Source organism: Halictus rubicundus, unplaced genomic scaffold (assembly GCF_050948215.1).
Source record: "Halictus rubicundus isolate RS-2024b unplaced genomic scaffold, iyHalRubi1_principal scaffold0716, whole genome shotgun sequence".
Classification (NCBI taxonomy): Eukaryota; Metazoa; Arthropoda; class Insecta; order Hymenoptera; family Halictidae; genus Halictus; species Halictus rubicundus.
Genome location: NW_027489257.1, coordinates 5,132 through 31,144, shown reverse-complemented (window position 1 = coordinate 31,144; position 26,013 = coordinate 5,132). Strand labels below are relative to the sequence as shown.

Below are 26,013 nucleotides of genomic sequence, written 5' to 3'. Positions count from 1 at the left end.
TATATTCGAGTAATATTATCGTATATTCTGGTATATTCGAGTTTATTCTGGTATATTCTGCTATATTCTAGTATATTCAGGTATATTCAGGTATATTCTGCTATATTCTGGTATATTCTAGTATATTGAGGTATATTCTCGTATATTCTTCTATTTTCTAGTAATATTATGGAATATTCTGGTATGTTCTTCTATATTCTAGTAATATTATGGTATATTCTCGTATATTCTTCCATATTCTAGTAATATTATGGTATATACTGGTATATTCAAGTATATTCTGGTATATTCTGCTATATTCTAGTATATTCTCGAATATTCTTCTATATTCTAGTATTATTATGGTATATTCTCCTATATTCTAGTAATATTACCGTATATTCTCGTATATTCTTCTATATTCGAGTAATATTATGGTATACTCTGGTATATTCTTCTATATTCTAGTAATATTATGGTATATTCTGGTATATTCTTCTATATTCTAGTAATTTTATGGTATATTCTCGTATCTTCTTCCATATTCAAGTAATATTATGGTATATTCTGGTATATTCAAGTATATTCTGGTATATTCTGCTATATTCTAGTATATTCTCGAATATTGTAGTATATTCTGGAATATTCTTCTATATTCTAGTAATATTCTGGTATATTCTCCTATATTCTAGTAATATTATCGTATATTATCGTATATTCTTCTATATTCGAGTAATATTATGCTAAATTCGAGTAATATTATGGTATATTCCGGTATATTCAAGTATATTCTGGTATATTCTGCTATATTCTAGTATATTCAGGTATCTTCAGGTATATTCTGTTATATTCTTCTATATTCTAGTAATTTTATGGTATATTCTGGTATATTCTTCTATATTCTAGTAATATTATGGTATATTCTGGTATATTCTTCTATATTCTAGTAATATTATGGTATATTCTCGTATATTCTTCCATCTTCGAGTAATATTATGGTATATTCTGGTATATTCAAGTATATTCTGGTATATTCTGCTATATTCTAGTATATTCTCGAATATTCTTCTATATTCTAGTAATGTTATGGTATATTCTCCTATATTCTAGTAATATTATCGTATATTCTCATATATTCTTCTATATTCGAGTAATAATATCGTATATTCTGGTATATTCGAGTTTATTCTCGTATATTCTGCTATATTCTAGTATATTCAGGTATATTCTCGTATATTCTTTTATATTCGAGTAATATTATGGTATATTCTGGTATATTCTTCTATATTCTAGTAATATTATGGTATATTCTGGTATATTCTAGTATATTCTCGAATATTCTTCTATATTCTAGTAATATTATGCTATATTCTCCTATATTCTACTAACATTATCGTATATTCTTCTATATTCGAGTAATATTATGGTATATTCGAGTAATATTATGGTATATTCTGGTATATTCAAGTATATTCTGGTATATTCTGCTATATTCTAGTATATTCAGGTATATTCAGGTATATTCTGTTATATTCTTCTATATTCTAGTAATATTATGGTATATTCCGGTATATTCATCTATATTCTAGTAATATTATGGTATATTCTGGTATATTCTTCTATATTCTAGTAATATTATGGTATATTCTCGAATATTCTTCCATATTCGAGTAATATTATGGTATATTCTGGTATATTCAAGTATATTCTGGTATATTCTGCTATATTCTAGTATATTCTCGAATATTCTTCTATATTCTAGTAATGTTATGGTATATTCTCCTATATTCTAGTAATATTATCGTATATTCTCATATATTCTTCTATATTCGAGTAATATTATGGTATATTCTGGTATACTCAAGTATATTCTGGTATATTCTGCTATATTATAGTATATTCAGGTATATTCAGGTATATTCTCGTGTATTCTTCTATATTCGAGTAATATTATGGTATATTCTGGTATATTCTTCTATATTCGAGTAATATTATGGTATATTCTGGTATATTCTTCTATATTCTATTAATATTATGGTATATTCTCGTATATTCTTCTATATTCGAGTAATATTATGGTATATTATGGTATATTCAAGTATATTCTGGTATATTCTGCTATATTCTGGTATATTCTAGTATATTGAGGTATACTCTCGTATATTCTTCTATTTTCTAGTAATATTATGGTATATTCTGGTATATTCTTCTATGTTCTAGTAATATTATGGTATATTCTCGTATATTCTTGTATATTCGAGTAATATTATGGTATATTCTGGTATATTCTTCTATATTCTAGTAATATTATGGTATATTCTGGTATATTCTTCTATATTCTAGTAATATTATGGTATATTCTGGTATATTCTGGTATATTCAAGTATATTCTGGTATATTCTGCTATATTCTAGTATATTCTCGAATATTCTTCTATATTCGAGTAATATTATCGTATATTCTGGTATATTCGAGTTTATTCTGGTATATTCTGCTATATTCTAGTATATTCAGGTATATTCAGGTATATTCTGCTATATTCTGGTATATTCTAGTATATTGAGGTATATTCTCGTATATTCTTCTATTTTCTAGTAATATTATGGAATATTCTGGTATGTTCTTCTATATTCTAGTAATATTATGGTATATTCTCGTATATTCTTCCATATTCTAGTAATATTATGGTATATACTGGTATATTCAAGTATATTCTGGTATATTCTGCTATATTCTAGTATATTCTCGAATATTCTTCTATATTCTAGTATTATTATGGTATATTCTCCTATATTCTAGTAATATTACCGTATATTCTCGTATATTCTTCTATATTCGAGTAATATTATGGTATACTCTGGTATATTCTTCTATATTCTAGTAATATTATGGTATATTCTGGTATATTCTTCTATATTCTAGTAATTTTATGGTATATTCTCGTATCTTCTTCCATATTCAAGTAATATTATGGTATATTCTGGTATATTCAAGTATATTCTGGTATATTCTGCTATATTCTAGTATATTCTCGAATATTGTAGTGTATTCTGGAATATTCTTCTATATTCTAGTAATATTCTGGTATATTCTCCTATATTCTAGTAATATTATCGTATATTATCGTATATTCTTCTATATTCGAGTAATATTATGCTAAATTCGAGTAATATTATGGTATATTCCGGTATATTCAAGTATATTCTGGTATATTCTGCTATATTCTAGTATATTCAGGTATCTTCAGGTATATTCTGTTATATTCTTCTATATTCTAGTAATTTTATGGTATATTCTGGTATATTCTTCTATATTCTAGTAATATTATGGTATATTCTGGTATATTCTTCTATATTCTAGTAATATTATGGTATATTCTCGTATATTCTTCCATCTTCGAGTAATATTATGGTATATTCTGGTATATTCAAGTATATTCTGGTATATTCTGCTATATTCTAGTATATTCTCGAATATTCTTCTATATTCTAGTAATGTTATGGTATATTCTCCTATATTCTAGTAATATTATCGTATATTCTCATATATTCTTCTATATTCGAGTAATAATATCGTATATTCTGGTATATTCGAGTTTATTCTCGTATATTCTGCTATATTCTAGTATATTCAGGTATATTCTCGTATATTCTTTTATATTCGAGTAATATTATGGTATATTCTGGTATATTCTTCTATATTCTAGTAATATTATGGTATATTCTGGTATATTCTAGTATATTCTCGAATATTCTTCTATATTCTAGTAATATTATGCTATATTCTCCTATATTCTACTAACATTATCGTATATTCTTCTATATTCGAGTAATATTATGGTATATTCGAGTAATATTATGGTATATTCTGGTATATTCAAGTATATTCTGGTATATTCTGCTATATTCTAGTATATTCAGGTATATTCAGGTATATTCTGTTATATTCTTCTATATTCTAGTAATATTATGGTATATTCCGGTATATTCATCTATATTCTAGTAATATTATGGTATATTCTGGTATATTCTTCTATATTCTAGTAATATTATGGTATATTCTCGAATATTCTTCCATATTCGAGTAATATTATGGTATATTCTGGTATATTCAAGTATATTCTGGTATATTCTGCTATGTTCTAGTATATTCTCGAATATTCTTCTATATTCTAGTAATGTTATGGTATATTCTCCTATATTCTAGTAATATTATCGTATATTCTCATATATTCTTCTATATTCGAGTAATATTATGGTATATTCTGGTATACTCAAGTATATTCTGGTATATTCTGCTATATTATAGTATATTCAGGTATATTCAGGTATATTCTCGTGTATTCTTCTATATTCGAGTAATATTATGGTATATTCTGGTATATTCTTCTATATTCTAGTAATATTATGGTATATTCTGGTATATTCTTCTATATTCTATTAATATTATGGTATATTCTCGTATATTCTTCTATATTCGAGTAATATTATGGTATATTATGGTATATTCAAGTATATTCTGGTATATTCTGCTATATTCTAGTATATTCAGGTATATGCAGGTGTCACGTTCCCGCGCGGGAAACGCGACGATTTCCAGGAAACGCCTGGAAACAACACTTCAACGCTCCTGCCTCACGCCGAACGCGGTCAACCCCCTCCACGCACACTTCTCCGACCCTTGTGCCGTCACCCCACTGTTAGTCCCGCCACCCGCCACCAGATGACCACGGACCCCCAGTCACTTTCTCGCTGTTAAAGATATTTGACCTCCCACATATATACCCCCGGCGAAGACCGAATTTTTGGAGAACCCACAAGCTCGCTTAAGGTGGTTACTCCCCAGTTGACTCAGACGGATCCGGTGCGTGTCACTAGCACGTTGAAGTCTGAGACACTGCTGCCCCACTGTCCCCTGCAATCAGTCCCACTAAAAAGAACAGACGAGGAGGGAGGGACTGTATTCCTACATCACCAGAAGCCAGGAGGCTGCCGACAAGAAGCCGGACTACACTTCAACGCCAAGCCCCCCCCCCCAAGCCACCCACCAGCAGACTCCCGATCTCACTCCCTTCGCAGAGTGCTCCCGCATTTTCGAAAAACGTTAGAGCCCGACACTTATATTTTATATTTCATATTTTATATTTTATTTTATATTTTATACTTTCCTATCTATTATTTTATATTATATTATAATTTCCCGTTAATTTGTCAAAACGTTGTCTTTCTCTCTTTGTTAATAAACTGTTTTCCCGAAACCTCTGTTAATCTCCTTTCGTTGCCACGTTTTTCACGAGCGATCCGCCTACGAGAAGAGGTTGCCGCTCGCCTTTTCTCGGTCCTCGTTACAGGCTCTCCCAAAGGGAAGCCATAGCACGTAACACAGGTATATTCTGTTATATTCTTCTATATTCTAGGAATATTATGGTATATTCTGGTATATTCAAGTATATTCTGGTATGTTCTGCTATATTCTGGTATATTCAGGTATATTCAGGTATATTCTGGTATATTCTTCTTTATTCTAGTAATATTATGGTATATTCTTGTATATTCAAGTATATTCTGGTATATTCTGCTATATTCTATATATATACAAGAATATACCATAATATTACTAGAATAAAGAAGAATATACCAGAATATACCTGAATATACCTGAATATACCAGAATATAGCAGAACATACCAGAATATACTTGAATATACCAGAATATACCATAATATTACTCGAATATAGAAGAATATACGAGAATATACGATAATATTACTAGAATATAGGAGAATATACCATAATATTACTAGAATATAGAAGAATATTCGAGAATATACTAGAATATAGCAGAATATACCAGAATATACTTGAATATACCAGAATATACCATAATATTACTTGAATATGGAAGAATATACGAGAATATACCATAATATTGTAAGGAATTTAAACAGACGTAAAACATTAAATCATTTATTAACAACACGTCTTTCTCCGGTGTCCGACCTGACGAGACTGCTCGTCCTTTTATCGTCTCGTTCGTTTTTCGTTTTTCGACGTTCGTATTATCAATAATTTGAACATATGAGTATTTGCATGAACAATATATACAGTGACGGATTAAATCTTAGCTTACAACTCGGACGTCCTGACGACAAATCGTCCCGATTTACCGAAATCTTAGCTTACAACTCGGCCGTCCTGACGACAAATCGTCCCGATTTACCATCTTGAAATCAATCGCTAATCACGGCGCAAAGTAGAACAAATTTGAAGATAAACATAACACGCAAAAGTAACAATGAAACGTTATACATCTAAATCTACACTCATGGTCGCCATGGTCGCATATTAGCGGCTTCCCATGTCCCACGGTAAGGCGTTTGCGATAATTGGAACCCCTCTACGTCCTTGATTACGTATCGATCGTTTCGCAATACACGATCGATCTCGTACGGTCCTTTAAACCGCGGAATTATATTTGTTGACACTCCTGGGGTGCAATCGTAATTTCTGATAAGCACCTTATCTTTAACCCTATATTTATTCGGAGCCTTATGTCTTTTATCGAAAATGCGTTTTTGCGACTCCTGATTTTTTCGAATTCGGTTACTAGCTTCTTTTCGGACGCTATTCAAATCACGGGCAATACTTATTTTTCCACAAATCTCCAACATATCACGCAACCCATCTATGACCTCACCACGTTGTCGCATACCAAACAGTAACATGCTTGGACTTTTGTCGGTAGACTTACAAACAGTATTATTACACGCAAATTCAACCTCTCGCAATACATTATACCATACCACACCACGCTCACTCATCAATTTGGCGATCATCGGTAAAATTGTGCGGTTATATCTCTCGACCTGCCCGTTCGCCTGAGGAGAAGCGGTCGCTATCTTAACATGCTGTATATTATATTCTTGTGTGAACTCATTGAATTCGTGAGACATAAAACTACTTCCTCGGTCCGAAACTATGCGCAGCGGTCGACTATAATGCTCGAAATACGATTTTAGACACTTTATGACTTCAGCGGTGTTCGTAGTCTTAGTGGCGTACATTTTTATATATTTGGTGAACGCGTCGATTACAACAAATATATATTTGTAATCCGATTTATGCGCTCTTGAAACAGGAGCTAAATGGTCGATGTGTAGGGTATCGAAAGGTTTATCACCCTTCGGTATACAGTGCAAGGTTCCCTCTAACTTTCCGCAGTTCGGCGTGTATGCGATACATTTCAAACAGCCGCGAATGTGTTTCTCGATCTTGGATTTCATATCTGGAAACCAATAACTATCCGTAATGTTTCGCACCGTTTTTTCAATTCCGACGTGTCCCATCTCATTGTGGTACTTGTACATAATACTTGATTCTAAAGTGCTCGGCACGTAAAACAAAATTCTATCCTGATGCTTCCGGTATACTAGACCGTCTCTCATTTCGTACAATTTATTTTCTGAATTTTCTAATTCCGTACGAATTTTCCCGATAACTTTATCGTCATTTTGGCATAGCGCCAAATTTCTATCGAACGAATTGTCTTCAATCACAAAAACCTGACGACTTAACGTGTCTACATGGAGCATACGCGAACCGGCCCTATGCTCTAGCTCGTAATCGTAATTTTGCATTTCAAGCACCCAACGTGCAATTCGGGGATTCGTCTCTTTTTTATTTAGCGTCAGACTAAGAGCTTGGCAATCCGTAACTATCTTAAACTTTCTTCCTAGTAAATATGTTCGGAAACGTCGGAGAGCAGAAACGATTGCTAGCGTTTCTAACTCAAAACTGTGATAGCGTGATTCAATCTCAGTCGTGCGTTTAGAAAAGTAAAACACTGGGTGTAACTTCTTATCGGCCTTCCTTTGTAACAGGATAGCACCGAACCCCGACGCGCTCGCATCACAGTGCAACTCGGTCTCGTCTTGTGGAGAATAAATACTTAATATCGGCGCGCTTAACAATCGATTCTTAAGCGTCTCGAACGCTTGTTTTTCTTTTTCGGCAAACTGAAACTTTGCATCCTTCCTCGTAAGATCGTATAGGGGCTTCGCGAGGATGGAGAAACCCTCAATAAATTTCCGAAAGTATGAACTCAAGCCCAAAAATCCCTGCACCTCTCAAACGTTTCGCGGAAATGGGAATTTTTTTACCGCCTCGAGGCCTCGTTCTGTCGGCCTGATTCCTTCGTTTGTTACCGTGTAACCCAAATAATCGAGTTTTGTTTGGAGAAATCTGCATTTATCTAACCGTAAATTCAAAAGATTCACTGTCAGTAGTTTAAATACTTTTCCAAGGACTTCTAAATGGTGCTCTATAGTCTCGGTCGCGATGAGAAAATCATCCAAATAAACAGATATTTCGCCGTCGTTGATTAGTTCTTTAAAGATTTCAGTGACGTAGCGTTGGAATTTAAGAGGCGCGCCTTTTAACCCGAATGGCATCCTCGTGTATTCGTATTGCCCGAAAGGTGTTACAAAAGATGTAAATTTAATCGAGTCTTCGTGCATCTTGACATGGAAAAATCCATCCTTTAAATCGAGGGTGGTAAAATACTTTTTCCCTTCCAGCAAATCTAATTGGTCTTCGATTAATGGCAGCGGAAAGTTATCGCGGATCGTGATTTTATTCAATGTACGGAAATCTACACACATTCTAATTTCCCCGTTCTTTTTCTTCGTTAGAACGATAGGAGACGCGTACTCGGATGTGCTCTCCCTAATTATCCCTTTTTCCAATAATCCATCGAGGATACCACGCAATTTGTTTTTCTCGTCATACGATAATCTACGAGGTGAAAATGAAAAGGGTTTGTCGCTCGTAAGTGTTAATTTCATTGTGTTTTCTACACTTGGCTCCACAGGTCTTTGTGCGTTAATGTACATTTTACTAAATAACTCCCGCGCTCGTGTCTTTACTTCATTAGAAAGGTTCTCGTCAAAACGCATGTCATCGGCGCTGATGCACGTATTACCCTGATCTACCTCAATGTTCATAATATCGGCTATATCATCGCGTTCTACTGTTTCCTCTCTACTCAACGATAAGTTGGCAATTTTCATGAATTCGCGTCCTAAAACTAAAGAGTTTTTCATCGTTTCGTCTGGTACAACTCTCAACATAACGCAATATTTTTCCGTGTCGTAAATAATTGTGGCTTGCGTCTTTCCTAACACGTTCAAGTCGCTACCGTTAATCCCGTGAAACCTATCTGAAACGCGATCGGCTGTAAAACATGTTCTCGGAACGCAATTCTCTTTAACAAAAGAAATCGGACTTCCCGAATCGATAAGTGCGTTTACTTTTGAACTGAAACTACCGCACTCGATACTTATCTGTATTTCTACCGCTCGCCGAAAATCATCGCCTTCTTTTCGCCCGCGCGCGATGTAGTTGACGTCGTTCCTCGTTGTCTGTGCGTTGCATTGATTCGCTCGATGACCCATCTTTCCGCACGTGAAACAGGATCCCCTCTCTCTCACTGGTCTCGTACATTCGACTGAGAAGTGACCTGGCTTGTTGCAATTGAAGCATCTCCGCCCGGTGCTCGCTGATCCTAGTCCCTCCTTCGGCGATGGTCTTCGTATGGGTGGTCTACCAGACCCATCTGATGACACGACCTGTCCGGACAGCGAAACTCCCTCAGAAAGTCGTAGTCTTCCCGCCGGCAACTTTACGTTCGTGAAAGCCGTCAGTATTTCGTCCACGGACTCATAACGCTGTACCTTAGCCTGTATTTGCAACTCCCTATTCGGTATACCATCGACGACGTAGCTGAGTAATTCTGTTTCCGAAACAGGTACTCGATTTGCAAGGATTGTCTTATCGTGCACATAATCGGTGAAAGATTCTTCCACGCCCCACTTCCTCGCTTCAAGCTCACGTCTCAAACATAAAGGATCCGGTCGTTGCCCGTACAGCCTCTTCAACTCTCTCAAAAGCTCGTGGGCAGTTAAGTCTACGCAGTCTATTCTTGAGTGATACCACTTCAATGCACGACCTGTCAATCTGCTACACACTAAAGCTTTCGCTTGGTGGTAGTCCAACTCGTACGTCGACAGGAGTCCTCTCACCTGTTTCTCCCACCGATCAAAGTCGTTACTGCTTCCACTAAATTCACCCACTATGTGTTTTAACTCTTGCCACTTTTTCACTCTCGTCCATCCAGATGGGATTGTTTCCGAGCTTGGCGTCTCCCGTAATAACGCCAATTCTCTCCTAAGCAGCTCATTCTCCCAAGCGATAACATCTCGTTCTCTTCTTAAAACGTCTAATTCACGGATGGTTATCTCGTCCAGCCCTCTCGTATCGGGTTGGTTTTGAGTCTCGTTGGTCGACCCCGGCAGCGGTTCTGTGTCGACCTCTGTCATGGCTAATACTTCCGCTGTGACACCAGCATTCAGTAACCGTTTTAACAGCTCGGCTATCGTACCCGTCGATTGCAAATTCTTGGTTTTCAGCTTCTCCTTCAGTTCCGACACCGTAAGGTAACAATTCATTATTTAATCGAACTTAAACTTCGACCGACAAGACCGACAAGAAATTGCAAAACGGTTGCCTCGATCCCACTTCTGAATTTGTAAGGAATTTAAACAGACGTAAAACATTAAATCATTTATTAACAACACGTCTTTCTCCGGTGTCCGACCTGACGAGACTGCTCGTCCTTTTATCGTCTCGTTCGTTTTTCGTTTTTCGACGTTCGTTTTATCAATAATTTGAACATATGAGTATTTGCATGAACAATATATACAGTGACGGATTAAATCTTAGCTTACAATATTACTAGAATATAGAAGAATATACCAGTATATACCATAATATTACTAGAATATAGAAGAATATACCAGAATATACCATAATATTAATAGAATATAGAAGAATATACCAGAATATACCATAATATTACTCGAATATAGAAGAATATACCAGAATATACCATAATATTACTAGAATATAGAAGAATATACGAGAATATACCAGAATATACTAGAATATAGCAGAATATACTAGAATATACGAGAATATAGCAGAATATGGCAGAATATACCATAATATTACTAGAATATACAAGAATATACGAGAATATACCTGAATATAATAGAATATAGCAGAATATGCCGGAATATCCCATAATATTACTAGAATATAGAAGAATATACGAGAATATACCAGAATATACTAGAATATACTAGAATATAGCAGAATATACCAGAATATACCAGAATATACTTGAATATACCAGAATATACCATAATATTACTCGAATATAGAAGAATATACCAGAATATACCATAATATTACTAGAATATAGAAGAATATACGAGAATATACCTGAATATACCTGAATATACTAGAATATAGCAGAATATACCAGAATATACTTGAATATACCAGAATATACCACAATATTACTCGAATATAGAAGAATTAACGAGAATATTCGATAATACTACTAGAATATAGGAGAATATACCAGAATATACCATTGTAAGGATGTCGAGGATCTTATAATGTGATTTCATAAACACGTTTATTCAGAAAAAGACAAGGACTAGAGGTTACCCTCGTGCGCGCTACGACAACGTTGGCTTCTTCTCCGCTCTACTCTTTTAACTGTTTTTGCAGTGTAGGCGGTTACATTTCGGAAGCCAATCACGGGTGTCTTAATTCTAAAGTACGCCCTCCGAGAGGCGACAGGGTGAGGGAAGCCGACTAGTTTATTCGGGTACCCTCGCCCCGAATCCTCATCGCCTACCTAGGGTCCTTAATGGTGCACATTTCGTCCGCAGATGTTTTACGGTACGTCAACGACTATTGAGACCTTTTGCTAAAATACGAAGTCTCTAATAAACCATCATAAAACAGGAAGTTCCGCTAAATCTCAAAAATAGCCTGAAGTCACGTCCGCACCGTAATCATAAACTGCGCCCTTGGCCGGTCTATGGTACCCTGCTGCGGCCCGCACGGGCCGCAGTCGCTAGAATTCCTTACACCATAATATTACTAGAATATCGAAGAATATTCGAGAATATACTAGAATATAGCAGAATATACCAGAATATACCATAATATTACTCGAATATAGAAGAAAATACGAGAATATACCAGAATATACTAGAATTTAGCATAATATACCAGAATATACCAGAATATACTTGAATATACCAGAATATACCATAATATTACTCGAATATAGAAGAATATACGAGAATATACGATAATATTACTAGAATATAGGAGAATATACCATAATATTACTAGAATATAGAAGAATATTCGAGAATATAGAAGAATATTCGAGAATATACTGGAATATAGCAGAATATACCAGAATATACTTGAATATACCAGAATATACAATAATATTACTCGAATATAGAAGAATATGCGACAATATACCAAAATATACTAGAATATAGCAGAATATAATAGAATATACGAGAATATAGCAGAATATGAAAGAATATACTATAATATTACTAGAATATAGACGAATATACGAGAATATACCTGAATATACTAGAATATAGCAGAATATGCCAGAATATACCATAATATTACTAGAATATAGAAGAATATACGAGAGTACACCTGAATATACTAGAATATAGCAGAATGTACCAGAATATACCAGAATATACCAGAATATACCAGAATATACCATAATATACCATAATATTACTCGAATATAGAAGAATATACGAGAATATACCATAATATTACTAGAATATAGATGAATATACCAGAATATACTATAATATTACTAGAATATAGAAGAATATACCAGAATATACCATAATATTACTAGAATATAGAAGAATATACCAGAATATACCTGAATATACCTGAATATACTAGAATATAGCAGAATATACCAGAATATACTTGAATATACGAGAATATACCATAATATTACTCGAATATAGGAGAATATACGAGAATATACGATAATATTACTAGAATATAGGAGAATACACCATAATATTACTAGAATATAGAAGAATATTCGAGAATATACTAGAATATAGCAGAATATACCAGAATATACGTGAATATACCAGAATATACCATAATATTACTCGAATATGGAAGAATATACGAGAATATACCATAATATTACTAGAATATAGAAGAATATACCAGAATATACTAGAATATAGCAGAATATACCAGAATATACTTGAATATACCAGAATATACCATAATATTACTCGAATATAGAAGAATATACGAGAATATACGATAATATTACTAGAATATAGGAGAATACACCATAATATTAGTAGAATATAGAAGAATATTCGAGAATATACTAGAATATAGCAGAATATACCAGAATATACTTGAATATACCAGAATATACCATAATATTACTCGAATATGGAAGAATATACGAGAATATACCATAATATTACTAGAATATAGAAGAATATACCAGAATATACCATAATATTATTAGAATATAGAAGAATATACCAGAATATACCATAATATTACTAGAATATAGAAGAATATACGAGAGTACACCTGAATATACTAGAATATAGCAGAATGTACCAGAATATACCAGAATATACCAGAATATACCATAATATACCATAATATTACTCGAATATAGAAGAATATACGAGAATATACCATAATATTACTAGAATATAGATGAATATACCAGAATATACTATAATATTACTAGAATATAGAAGAATATACCAGAATATACCATAATATTACTAGAATATAGAAGAATATACCAGAATATACCTGAATATACCTGAATATACTAGAATATAGCAGAATATACCAGAATATACTTGAATATACCAGAATATACCATAATATTACCCGAATATAGGAGAATATACGAGAATATACGATAATATTACTAGAATATAGGAGAATACACCATAATATTACTAGAATATAGAAGAATATTCGAGAATATACTAGAATATAGCAGAATATACCAGAATATACGTGAATATACCAGAATATACCATAATATTACTCGAATATGGAAGAATATACGAGAATATACCATAATATTACTAGAATATAGAAGAATATACCAGAATATACTAGAATATAGCAGAATATACCAGAATATACTTGAATATACCAGAATATACCATAATATTACTCGAATATAGAAGAATATACGAGAATATACGATAATATTACTAGAATATAGGAGAATACACCATAATATTAGTAGAATATAGAAGAATATTCGAGAATATACTAGAATATAGCAGAATATACCAGAATATACTTGAATATACCAGAATATACCATAATATTACTCGAATATGGAAGAATATACGAGAATATACCATAATATTACTAGAATATAGAAGAATATACCAGAATATACCATAATATTATTAGAATATAGAAGAATATACCAGAATATACCATAATATTACTAGAATATAGAAGAATATACCAGAATATACCATAATATTACTAGAATATAGAAGAATATACCAGAATATACGATAATATTACTAGAATATAGAAGAATATACCAGAATATACCATAATATTACTAGAATATAGAAGAATATACGAGAATATACCTGAATATACTAGAATATAGCAGAATATGCCAAAATATACTATAATATTACGAGAAAATAGGAGAATATACGAGAATATACCTGAATATACTAGAATATAGCAGAATATGCCAAAATATACCAGAATATAGACCATAATATTACTAGAATATAGAAGAACATTCGAGAATATACTAGAATATAGCAGAATATAGCAGAATATACTTGAATATACCAGAATATACCATATATTACTAGAGTATAGATGAATATACGAGAATATACCTGAATATACTAGAATATAGCAGAATGTACTAGAATATACCAGAATATACCATAATATTACTAGAATATAGAAGAATATACGAGAATATACCTGAATATACTAGAATATACCAGAATATACCAGATTATACCAGAATATACCATAATATACCATAATATTACTCGAATATAGAAGAATATACGAGAATATACCATAATATTACTAGAATATAGAAGAATATACCAGAATATACCATAATATTACTAGAATATAGAAGAATATACGAGAATATACCTGAATATACTAGAATATACCAGAATATACTTGAATATACCAGAATATACCATAATATTACTAGAATATACCAGAATATACTAGAATATAGCAGAATATACTAGAATATAGCAGAATGTACCAGAATATACCAGAATATACCATAATATTACTAGAATATAGAAGAATATACGAGAATATACCTGAATATACTGGAATATACCAGAATATACCAGAATATACCAGAATATACCATAATATACCATAATATTACTCGAATATAGAAGAATATACGAGAATATACGATAATATTACTAGAATATAGGAGAATATACCAGAATATATACCATAATATTACTAGAATATAGAAGAACATTCGAGAATATACTAGAATATAGCAGAATATACCAGAATATACTTGAATATACCAGCATATACCATATATTACTAGAATATAGAAGAATATACGAGAATATACCTGAATATACTAGAATATAGCTGAATGTACTAGAATATACCAGAATATACCATAATATTACTAGAATATAGAAGAATATACGAGAATATACCTGAATATACTAGAATATACCAGAATATACCAGATTATACCAGAATATACCATAATATACCATAATATTACTCGAATATAGAAGAATATACGAGAATATACCATAATATTACTAGAATATAGAAGAATATACCAGAATATTACTAGAATATAGAAGAATATACCAGAATATTCCATAATATTACTAGAATATAGAAGAATATACCAGAATATACCATAATATTACTAGAATATAGAAGAATATACCAGAATATACGATAATATTACTAGAATATAGAAGAATATACCAGAATATACCATAATATTACTAGAATATAGAAGAATATACGAGAATATACCTGAATATACTAGAATATAGCAGAATATGCCAAAATATACTATAATATTACGAGAAAATAGGAGAATATACGAGAATATACCTGAATATACTAGAATATAGCAGAATATGCCAAAATATACCAGAATATAGACCATAATATTACTAGAATATAGAAGAACATTCGAGAATATACTAGAATATAGCAGAATATAGCAGGATATACTTGAATATACCAGAATATACCATATATTACTAGAGTATAGAAGAATATACGAGAATATACCTGAATATACTAGAATATAGCAGAATGTACTAGAATATACCAGAATATACCATAATATTACTAGAATATAGAAGAATATACGAGAATATACCTGAATATACTAGAATATACCAGAATATACCAGATTATACCAGAATATACCATAATATACCATAATATTACTCGAATATAGAAGAATATACGAGAATATACCATAATATTACTAGAATATAGAAGAATATACCAGAATATACCATAATATTACTAGAATATAGAAGAATATACGAGAATATACCTGAATATACTAGAATATACCAGAATATACTTGAATATACCAGAATATACCATAATATTACTAGAATATAGAAGAATATACGAGAATATACGATAATATTACTAGAATATAGAAGAACATTCGAGAATATACTAGAATTTAGCAGAATATAGCAGAATATACTTGAATATACCAGAATATACCATATATTACTAGAGTATAGAAGAATATACGAGAATATACCTGAATATACTAGAATATAGCAGAATGTACCAGAATATACCAGAATATACCATAATATTACTAGAATATAGAAGAATATACGAGAATATACCTGAATATACTAGAATATACCAGAATATACCAGAATATACCAGAATATACCATAATATACCATAATATTACTCGAATATAGAAGAATATACGAGAATATACGATAATATTACTAGAATATAGGAGAATATACCAGAATATATACCATAATATTACTAGAATATAGAAGAACATTCGAGAATATACTAGAATATAGCAGAATATACCAGAATATACTTGAATATACCAGAATATACCATATATTACTAGAATATAGAAGAATATACGAGAATATACCTGAATATACTAGAATATAGCTGAATGTACTAGAATATACCAGAATATACCATAATATTACTAGAATATAGAAGAATATACGAGAATATACCTGAATATACTAGAATATACCAGAATATACCAGATTATACCAGAATATACCATAATATACCATAATATTACTCGAATATAGAAGAATATACGAGAATATACCATAATATTACTAGAATATAGAAGAATATACCAGAATATTACTAGAATATAGAAGAATATACCAGAATATTCCATAATATTACTAGAATATAGAAGAATATACCAGAATATACCATAATATTACTAGAATATGGAAGAATATACGAGAATATACCAGAATATACTAGAATATAGCAGAATATACTAGAATATAGCAGAATATACCAGAATATACCAGAATATACCATAATATTACTCGAATATAGAAGAATATACGAGAATATACCATAATATTACTAGAATATAGAAGAATATACCAGAATATTACTAGAATATAGAAGAATATACCAGAATATTCCATAATATTACTAGAATATACCAGATTATACCAGAATATACCATAATATACCATAATATTACTCGAATATAGAAGAATATACGAGAATATACGATAATATTACTAGAATATAGGAGAATATACCAGAATATATACCATAATATTACTAGAATATAGAAGAACATTCGAGAATATACTAGAATATAGCAGAATATACCAGAATATACTTGAATATACCAGAATATACCATATATTACTAGAATATAGAAGAATATACGAGAATATACCTGAATATACTAGAATATAGCTGAATGTACTAGAATATACCAGAATATACCATAATATTACTAGAATATAGAAGAATATACGAGAATATACCTGAATATACTAGAATATACCAGAATATACCAGATTATACCAGAATATACCATAATATACCATAATATTACTCGAATATAGAAGAATATACGAGAATATACCATAATATTACTAGAATATAGAAGAATATACCAGAATATTACTAGAATATAGAAGAATATACCAGAATATTCCATAATATTACTAGAATATAGAAGAATATACCAGAATATACCATAATATTACTAGAATATGGAAGAATATACGAGAATATACCAGAATATACTAGAATATAGAAGAACATTCGAGAATATACTAGAATATAGCAGAATATACCAGAATATACTTGAATATACCAGAATATACCATATATTACTAGAATATAGAAGAATATACGAGAATATACCTGAATATACTAGAATATAGCTGAATGTACTAGAATATACCAGAATATACCATAATATTACTAGAATATAGAAGAATATACGAGAATATACCTGAATATACTAGAATATACCAGAATATACCAGATTATACCAGAATATACCATAATATACCATAATATTACTCGAATATAGAAGAATATACGAGAATATACCATAATATTACTAGAATATAGAAGAATATACCAGAATATTACTAGAATATAGAAGAATATACCAGAATATTCCATAATATTTCTAGAATATAGAAGAGTATACCAGAATATACCATAATATTACTAGAATATGGAAGAATATACGAGAATATACCAGAATATACTAGAATATAGCAGAATATACTAGAATATAGCAGAATATACCAGAATATACCAGAATATACCATAATATTACGAGAATATAGCAGAATATACGAGAATATACCTGAATATACTAGAATATACCAGAATATATCAGAATATACCAGAATATAGCATAATATTACTAGAATATAGAAGAATATACCATAATATACCATAATTGTTCGTGTACAAATATTGTTGCTCGTTCGTTCCCTGCTGACACAATACTGAATTCGCAGCCCGAGAATCCCCCACTCAGCCCGAGGATCCTCGACAACTGAGTCCCCTCCATGGTGCACACAATCCAACACAAAGCGTAGCCTTCGGCGAGCGGTCGCCTTATCACCTGGAAACTTTTGATCCCTTTTTCGCGGAACCTCGGCATGTCGTCGCATACCTGCGGATTTAAATGAGGGGTCGGTACCCGAGATGTTCCCGACTCTTTGTTTTTCCTAAACATCTGTTCTCCCCCTCATGCGCTTAGCGAATCTCGTGGCTTCTTCCAGTAGCCTGACGGCCCCGGGTGGACTCTTCGGTCCCCCCGTGCTCGTTAAACCTTCATATCAGGGAATATTCCCTCCATTTGTTGAGGTTTTTAGCGGCCTAAGGTAGACGCCTTGCGTCTACCTTTACTCGCTTGGCTTGACCATGCATTCGGACACCTGTGTCGTCGCATTTCCGCCGCCGAGATTCGCACGCATTTACGTCCGCAACATTCTCCCCCTCAAATTAAATCTTTTTTTTTATTTAATTTCTGGCATAAAGTAACAGTGACGTTATCTCGACTTCTATTAGGGTTCGCAACAACAATACTAACTTATTTCTAATCGCAATAACAATACTAACTCAATTCTAATCGCAACAACAATACTAACTTAATTGTAATCGCAACAACAATACTAACTTAATTCTAATCGCAACAACAATACTAACTTAATTCTAATCGCAACAACAATACTATCTTAATTCTAATCGCAACAACAATACTAACTTAATTCTAATCGCAACAACAATACTATCTTAATTCTAATCGCAACAACAATACTATCTTAATTCTAATCGCAACAACAATACTAACTTAATTCTAATCGCAACAACAATACTAACTTACATTGATTTCGAATTGGACATTATTTTTATTAGTTTCCGTGCGGGTCTCATGAATTCGCCTTTCTTTGTTCGCACTTTGGCTACTCTGACTACCCCATCTGAACCCGGGTACACTTCAATTATTGTACCTATTCTCCAAAGGTTTCGGGGTGTATTTAGTTCAACTATCAGCACTATATCTCCGGTCTGTAGCGATTTTTCTGCCTCGCACCATTTTGGACGTGCGATTAGAGTTGGTAGGTATTCTCTCAACCACCTTTGCCAAAATGCATCGGCAAAGGCTTGTGCAATTCGCCATTGTTTCTTCGGACACGCTACTTGAGTGTCATACCTGCCTAATTTTATTTCCCCCGACGATGATCCTATTAAGAAGTGATTCGGAGTTAATGCTTCGTTATCGCGAAGGTCGGTGGATACATGCGTTAGCGGCCGCGAATTAATCGAATGTTCTACTTCTACCATTAACGTTTGGAGGACTTCTTCGCTAGGGGCCTGTTCCCGCAAAATTGCATCGAGAGCAATTTTGACTGATCTAATTAGCCTCTCCCATGCTCCGCCCATGTGAGGCGCGTCCGGCGGATTGAAGATCCATTTTATCCTTTTTTCCAGAGCATAATTGGATATCTTTCCTATTTCAATAGTCGCAATTGCGTCCCGGAGTTCTTTGCTCGCTCCTTTGAAATTTGTACCATTGTCGCTGTACATTACTAAAGGTGAACCTCTTCGCGCCGCTAATCTTTTTATGGCCATAATGGTTGAGCTAGTGCTCAAGCTGTGAGCTAATTCCAAATGAATCGCTCTTGTCGTAAGACAAGTGAAAAGCACCCCCCACCGTTTTTCCCTGCGCCTTCCAATTTTTACGAGCATCGGGCCGAAATAGTCCACGCCACAATGACAGAAAGGTCGTTGCCTATATGCTATGCGACCAGCTGGTAGAGCTGCCATGATCGGATTCGGCGGTTTCGCCCGGCGTATCCTGCATATTACACACCTACTTATTATCGACCGAAGCGCGCGTCTAATTCCTATTATATAAAATTGCTGTCTTAACTCATTTACGACTGATTCATTACTAGCGTGATAAAAACGCCGGTGGTATTGTTCTATTAGCAATTTGGTAGCGGGATGTTTGCTATCTAAAATGATTGGATGGTTGTTAAATTCCTCTTCAGCTATTTTGGTAACTCGTCCCCAGGCTCGCAGAATTCCTTTTTCGTCCACGTAGGGTTTCAGTGCTACAATCTTACTTTTTTTGTTGATGCCCTTTTTCGCTTTCAATGCTTCCAGTTCTTCTACAAACATTTCGGACTGAATAGAGCGATAACAATAGTGTTCGGCTGAAATGATCGTTTCCGTTGTTATTTGAGTCCGGCTTCTTCCTCTCCAGCGGTCAAAGGCGGTTTTTATGCGTCTCGCGGCTACTAATAATCCCGGCCAACCCAACATTCTCGCGACATATGGGACATAGTATTCGTATGCCTGAGCGACGTACACCTTTACCTTTCTTATCTCAATGGCATCAATTTGCAGTTTCTCGGCTTCGGTGATATCTTTTTCCCTTGGCCAATTGGACTCTGCCTGATGTAAAAATTCCGGACCGGTGAACCAACGATCGTTTGTGCTCATTTCTTTTTTTGACCAGCGCGTGGCGTCATCCGCGGGATTTAAAGAGGATGGCAACCACCGCCATTCGGAACTCAACGTTAATTCTCCGATTTCTCCTAATCGATTTGCTACAAATACCTGCCGTGTTCGCGGTTCTGATTTTATCCATCGAACGATTGTGATAGAATCGGACCAGAATATTCGCTCACTTATTTCGATTTTTAGTTCATCGGCAACAGTTTTACCTAGTCTCGCACCCAACAACGCGGCTTGTAGTTCTAAACGTGGGACCGACAACGGTTTCAAAGGTGTAACCCTGGTTTCCCCCATGATTAGCGCTACACGTGCGAATCCGTCTCGCATGACAACCCTCAAATATGCTGCTGCTGCGTAGCCCTTCAAGCTGGCGTCGCAAAATATGTGTAGCTGAAATTTCGCGCAGTCGATCCCGGTTGGTGTGTAGCAACGAGGAATACGGAGACTACTTATTTTGCGAAGTCCCTCGAGCCAGGATACCCAACCTAATTGTTCTTCGTCTCTTAACGGTTGATCCCATTCTATGCCACTGCGCCATATCTCTTGCATTAATATTTTTGATTTTAGAGTAAATGGAGACAGAAGACCTAATGGATCAAATACGGACATGATGATTCTGAGAAATTCTCGTTTAGTCGGTCTTTTTTCGCCCGCGAGTATACTCTCCGATACTTTAGTCATTCCTAAGTCAAAATGCAATACATCCGCTTGGGTACTCCAAATAAGTCCTAAAACTCGCTCTCCCCCGCGGTCGCATAAGCGCATGTCGTCTCGACCCTGTTGCCTAACCGTCTCCGGAATAGAATCTATAATATATACGGAATTGCTTGCCCAACTGTGCATTTTAAAACTTCCCTTTAGATTTATCCTGATCACATCGTGAATAAGTTTCTTCGCTTGATCGATGGTTCCTCGACTGGCTAGATAGTCATCCATATAGCTATCTTCAACTATGCTTTTCGCTGCTTCCGGTGACGCCTCGGCGTTTTCGACGGCATTTTTCTTTTTAATGTATAACGCACTGCACGGAGATGATTTCGCGCCGAATATTAAGCGTGTCATTTCATACGTATCCGGGTTTCCTACTCTTCTTTTTCCGCGCCACAGAAACCTCTGTGCTCCACGGTCTTCGTCTCTGACTTTTATTTGCAGGAACATATCCTTTATGTCCGCCTTAAACGCGAATTCGTACAACCTAAAACGCATCAAGATACCGGGTAATGACTGTAACAAATCTGGGCCTGCCTCTAGTTGGTCGTTCAAACTAAGCCCATTTGTTTTGGCGGCCGCATCAAAAACTACTCTTACTTTTCCCGGTTTATTAATATTTTGAACCCCAAAATGCGGCAGGTACCAATACTTTTCCCTTTTGAGTTCAGGATTCACCTTTACCGCATACCCACTTTCTATAACGCGATCTAATTCCGCGTAATATTTAGCCGCGTAGTTCCGGTCGCGATCCAGTTTCCTTTCTAACGAATCGAGCCTTCTTTGCGCGATTATTTTGCTGTCCACGTATGGCGCACGGTTTTCTTTCCACAACAACCCTACTTCCCACACGTTCCCCTCGCGACGGCTTGTATCGTTTAAGATTTTCATTACACGGTTAACTTTACCGTTTTCTTTTTTTGTTTCCCTTACGCCCAGACTATCTATTTCAAAGTAATTTCGCATTAACTGATCGAGGCTCTCGTCCTGGTCCAGACCTTTAACGCTATCTGGAAATCCAAAAGATGCCTGTTGCATCGCGCATCTGCTTGAAACTATTTTCTCCGTACATTGTTGTTGCTGCCCGTGTAATGTCCATCCCAGTAGGCAACGGGAGAGTGCGAGGTCCGTGTTCTCCAACGTGCGCAACTCAAGATTTACTATTAAGCGCCAATTATCCTGTCCTATAAGGATCCTGGGCCGCGCGTTTGTATATGATTGGACAGCTATTTTTTCTTTATGTTGGGTGTACTGTACGATATCCTTCGAGAGTGATTGGACCGGAAGTCTTAGATCTCGTATCGCAATAGCTTGTTTGATTTTATGTATATTACCTTCTCCTTGTATGTCGAACTCTATCTTCTCGCAATTCGTCACCAATTTCTCCCGCGTGTCTATGCCTTTTAATGTAACGATTACGCGTGTCCCCTTTACTCCCGTGCCGGATAGCACTTTTTTATCAACGAGGGTAACCGTAGATCCTTCATCTAATAAGGCGAACGTATTTATTGTCTTAATTGGACCCACTATCCGGACCGGCAGTATTTTCAGCAGTGTTCCTCCTTTGTTTAGTCATAAACCGTTATTAGCGGTGTTTCCTGGAATGACACTCGATGGCGGTTCTAGCTCCCGGCTGATTGCTCCCGGACTTGCGGTCCGCAATTTTTTTTCGAATCTGCTGTTGTGCAGAAGAGCATGATGCGAGCCCCCACATTTCACGCAGTTACTACCATTACATTTCATTCGCGAATGCCCCTTCCGAAAACATTTGAAACACAGTGTGAATTTTTTTATCAAGTACCATCGTCGCGCTATTGTTTCTCTTGCAAAAACTCGGCATTCGGTTGCGATGTGATTCCCCCTATTGCAGAACACGCATTTACCAACGTCTCCCTTTTGACCTTCAACTAAGTTTATGTCGTACGCCCTTTCCGTCGCAATTCTCCGTCTTTTCGGCCTAAGCTGCTCCTTCGGAATTGCGGCCCTAGACGACGTCACGTCGGTGTTTGATTCTGTATTAAACACTCCTACTGCTTCTGCGAGTTCTGATTCTCTGCCTAAGAAATCTGCTAGTTTTTCTAACTCCGTTTTATTCTGAGAGGATTCAGAAGAGTATTTATTGTACGCGTATTTCAGAGCCGATGGTATTTTATTTCCCACACTCTGCGTCAGATCGGGGCTGTGGAGATATCCGACGAGATCGAGAGAACGCAAGGCAGTGACAGCGTTTTGAAGTTTCGTCGCAAACTTCGTTAAGCTCATTTTACCAGAGTCTATGCTCGGTAATTCCTTGATGTCACTCACGATCTTCTGGACCACCATGTTCTTATTCCCGAAATTCAATTCTAATGTACGCATGACCAATGACGCGTCGCGTCCTATGGCGAACAAACTGCTAACCGAGTCACGTGCCTCTCCTTTCAGCGCGGTAAACAATCTAGCCATGTTTTCGCGTTCATTATATCCACCCATTTCTGAGGTTAAAAGATATGCTTCTTTAAAATGCCTCCATTCTAATGGGTTTCCCGAAAACTCAGGCAATTTTCCCGTCGCTGACAATCTGTTCGCGATGCGTAAGCTCGCTTCCCCTATTGTTGCTTCGCGGACGGTGCGCAACGTAGACTCGATAGCCTCTACAATTCGTATCGTCGAGTCCCTCTCTCGCGGACAGTCACGCTCACTCTGTTCTTGTATTTGAAGTCGCGTGCTACTCATCCAGTTCCCGACGTCGCCTCCTCCTCGAATTGTGGATGACTCCTGTTGACGGTTGTCCCTATCGGAGTCTTCGGCGATCCCTTCCTCCACCGGCGCGTCTGAGGTGAGCGATCCCAATCTTCTTCGGTTCATCTGTCCAGGTTGTAGCCCGGATGGTCCGGCTTCGTCAGTATCGCTGATCCCCAGGGTGGTTCTGATGGCTCCTGCTTCGCTTCGGGTACGAGTTCTTTTCGGCGAACATGGGGCTCGCCGTCCTCCGTTCACAGGAGCCTTGCGCTTCCCTCTAGCCATTGACCTGTCAGCTTCGTATCACTTCCTCGAAACGACACAAGCACTTTGACAAGATTGCCTTGTCTCTCTAAACCGGCGAAATTCCCGGGTTTCGGCACCAAATGTTCGTGTACAAATATTGTTGCTCGTTCGTTCCCTGCTGACACAATACTGAATTCGCAGCCCAAGAATCCCCCACTCAGCCCGAGGATCCTCGACAACTGAGTCCCCTCCATGGTGCACACAATCCAACACAAAAACGTAGCCTTCGGCGAGCGGTCGCCTTATCACCTGGAAACTGTTGATCCCTTTTTCGCGGAACCTCGGCATGTCGTCGCATACCTGCGGATTTAAATGAGGGGTCGGTACCCGAGATGTTCCCGACTCTTTGTTTTTCCTAAACATCTGTTCTCCCCCTCATGCGCTTAGCGAATCTCGTGGCTTCTTCCAGTAGCCTGACGGCCCCGGGTGGACTCTTCGGTCCCCCCGTGCTCGTTAAACCTTCATATCAGGGAATATTCCCTCCATTTGTTGAGGTTTTTAGCGGCCTAAGGTAGACGCCTTGCGTCTACCTTTACTCGCTTGGCTTGACCATGCATTCGGACACCTGTGTCGTCGCATTTCCGCCGCCGAGATTCGCACGCATTTACGTCCGCAACAATAATATTACTAGAATATAGAAGAATATACCACAATATACCATAATATTACTAGAATATAGAAGAATATAGAAGAATATACCAGAATATACCATAATATTACTAGAATATAGAAGAATATACCAGAATATACCATAATATTACTAGAATAT

The 26,013-nt window shown here is 35.0% G+C and overlaps 2 protein-coding genes across 2 annotated transcripts; both read right to left on the bottom strand.

The window, feature by feature from the left end:
- Nucleotides 1-6,301: 6,301 nt before the first annotated feature.
- Nucleotides 6,302-10,483, bottom strand: LOC143364587 (uncharacterized). Its single transcript, XM_076804861.1, has 3 exons — nucleotides 8,273-10,483; nucleotides 7,191-8,053; nucleotides 6,302-6,509 (listed from the first exon to the last, which is right to left on the bottom strand). The coding sequence occupies exons 1-3, from the start codon at nucleotides 10,481-10,483 to the stop codon at nucleotides 6,302-6,304; spliced, it is 3,282 nt and encodes a 1,093-aa protein (XP_076660976.1).
- A 9,382-nt stretch (nucleotides 10,484-19,865) lies between these two features.
- On the bottom strand, nucleotides 19,866-25,223 carry LOC143364590 (uncharacterized). The gene is made up of 2 exons (XM_076804863.1): nucleotides 24,101-25,223; nucleotides 19,866-23,779 (listed from the first exon to the last, which is right to left on the bottom strand). Exons 1-2 carry the CDS (start codon nucleotides 25,221-25,223, stop codon nucleotides 19,866-19,868), a joined length of 5,037 nt encoding a protein of 1,678 aa, XP_076660978.1.
- Between the last annotated feature and the right edge of the window lie 790 nt (nucleotides 25,224-26,013).

What these genes read in the sequence shown, in the direction of transcription:
- LOC143364590 (XM_076804863.1), bottom strand. Translation starts at nt 25,223, where the DNA reads ATGGCTAGAGGGAAGCGCAAGGCTCCTGTGAACGGAGGACGGCGAGCC. An exon ending in AGGTCAAAAGGGAGACGTTG is followed by an intron (nt 23,780 to 24,100) that starts GTAAATGCGTGT and finishes GACTAAACAAAG; the next exon opens with GAGGAACACTGCTGAAAATA.
- LOC143364587 (XM_076804861.1), bottom strand. Translation starts at nt 10,483, where the DNA reads ATGAATTGTTACCTTACGGTGTCGGAACTGAAGGAGAAGCTGAAAACC. An exon ending in ATTTAGAAGTCCTTGGAAAA is followed by an intron (nt 8,054 to 8,272) that starts GTATTTAAACTA and finishes AAATTTATTGAG; the next exon opens with GGTTTCTCCATCCTCGCGAA. An exon ending in TACACGCCGAACTGCGGAAA is followed by an intron (nt 6,510 to 7,190) that starts GTTAGAGGGAAC and finishes GAATAAATATAG; the next exon opens with GGTTAAAGATAAGGTGCTTA.